Below are 1,091 nucleotides of genomic sequence, written 5' to 3'. Positions count from 1 at the left end.
ACATCAGCTTCTAGAATATTTGTCAGGAGGAAAAAAAAAATGACACTGGCCAGTACAGTCTTTGGATATTTAGGAAGGGCAGGGGGAGAAAGTCAGTTCTCAGAACAAATTAGTCAGCTTCAGTCTCATCAGCAGGATCTTTGGATTCTTTGTTCTTCCGGACTTCTTCAACGTGTTTATCCTTCTCTCGCAAACGCTCCAGTTTGGCAGCCATTTGTGCCTCTCGGTTCTCTTTGTTAGCTTCCATCTTGTGGGTCAGTTTCTCCTCCGCCATTTTACTGAAGTTGTTATTCTCTTCTATTGCTTTTTGAAGCACTTCTTTCTCATGCTCTCGTTTCTCAGCAAGCTGCTTCAAGACTTCAGCTTCATGGGACTTGCGTCTTTCTTCTGCATCTTCTAATTTCTTCTGAATTTCCTCCAGGGAAAGATCCTTCTTCTTTGGAGGGGAAAGGGGGAAATCTGGGACAGATTCTTTTGACCATGGGCTGAGAATCAGCTCAAAAGCCTGGCCTGAAGCACGCTTCTCCAGTTCTTTCACCTGAATATCAGAAGAAGCCATGGTGAGCAGAAGACAAGAGACTGGCTGGCAGTTTATTCCACTGGTAAGGAAAGCCCTGCTCCGTCCGAGCTGCCTGGCCACACTCTGAAAACCTTTTCTATTCTAGTTTTGTGTTGCTATGTTTGTTTTCAAAGTGTTGAGAAAGAGTAGATTTGATAATGTTCTTTGATACAGAGGCATAAGAACAAGGAAACTGGTGGTGGGACCCAATCATGTTTCAGTTTAAATACCATTATTTTCATGTATTATCATCTAAAATATATAAAATTATCAGAACTTCAAATATTTTTGTTTAATTCCAAGGAATTACAACTTATTTAATCTCAAAGTACTGTTTTTTTTTTTAACTATAAGCCAATGATGACTGGAGAACTAATAAAACATGTCATAGAACATTCTAGTTATTGTTTTAATTGTTATAATGGTTATGCTAAACATAATAAATTTATTTGAAAATAGACTATAAATTAGTGTATCCAAATAATCACTGATGAATAAATGAGCATATTGTGTAGGTTTTCTCTCATTAGTC

General features: G+C 37.9%; 1 protein-coding gene across 1 annotated transcript; it reads right to left on the bottom strand.

Annotated features, from left to right (window-relative positions):
- Positions 1-35: 35 nt before the first annotated feature.
- On the bottom strand, positions 36-622 carry LOC101581272 (stathmin). The gene has a single exon (XM_012512902.2). The coding sequence runs from the start codon at positions 557-559 to the stop codon at positions 110-112; it is 450 nt and encodes a 149-aa protein (XP_012368356.1). The 5' UTR covers positions 560-622; the 3' UTR covers positions 36-109.
- Positions 623-1,091: the final 469 nt, after the last annotated feature.

Source organism: Octodon degus, unplaced genomic scaffold (genome assembly GCF_000260255.1).
Source record: "Octodon degus isolate 3935 unplaced genomic scaffold, OctDeg1.0 scaffold00287, whole genome shotgun sequence".
Taxonomy (NCBI): Eukaryota; Metazoa; Chordata; class Mammalia; order Rodentia; family Octodontidae; genus Octodon; species Octodon degus.
This window is presented reverse-complemented; position numbering and strand designations above follow the sequence as displayed.

Excerpts from the sequence above, each read along its gene's own strand:
- LOC101581272 (XM_012512902.2), bottom strand. The coding sequence starts at position 559 with ATGGCTTCTTCTGATATTCAGGTGAAAGAACTGGAGAAGCGTGCTTCA.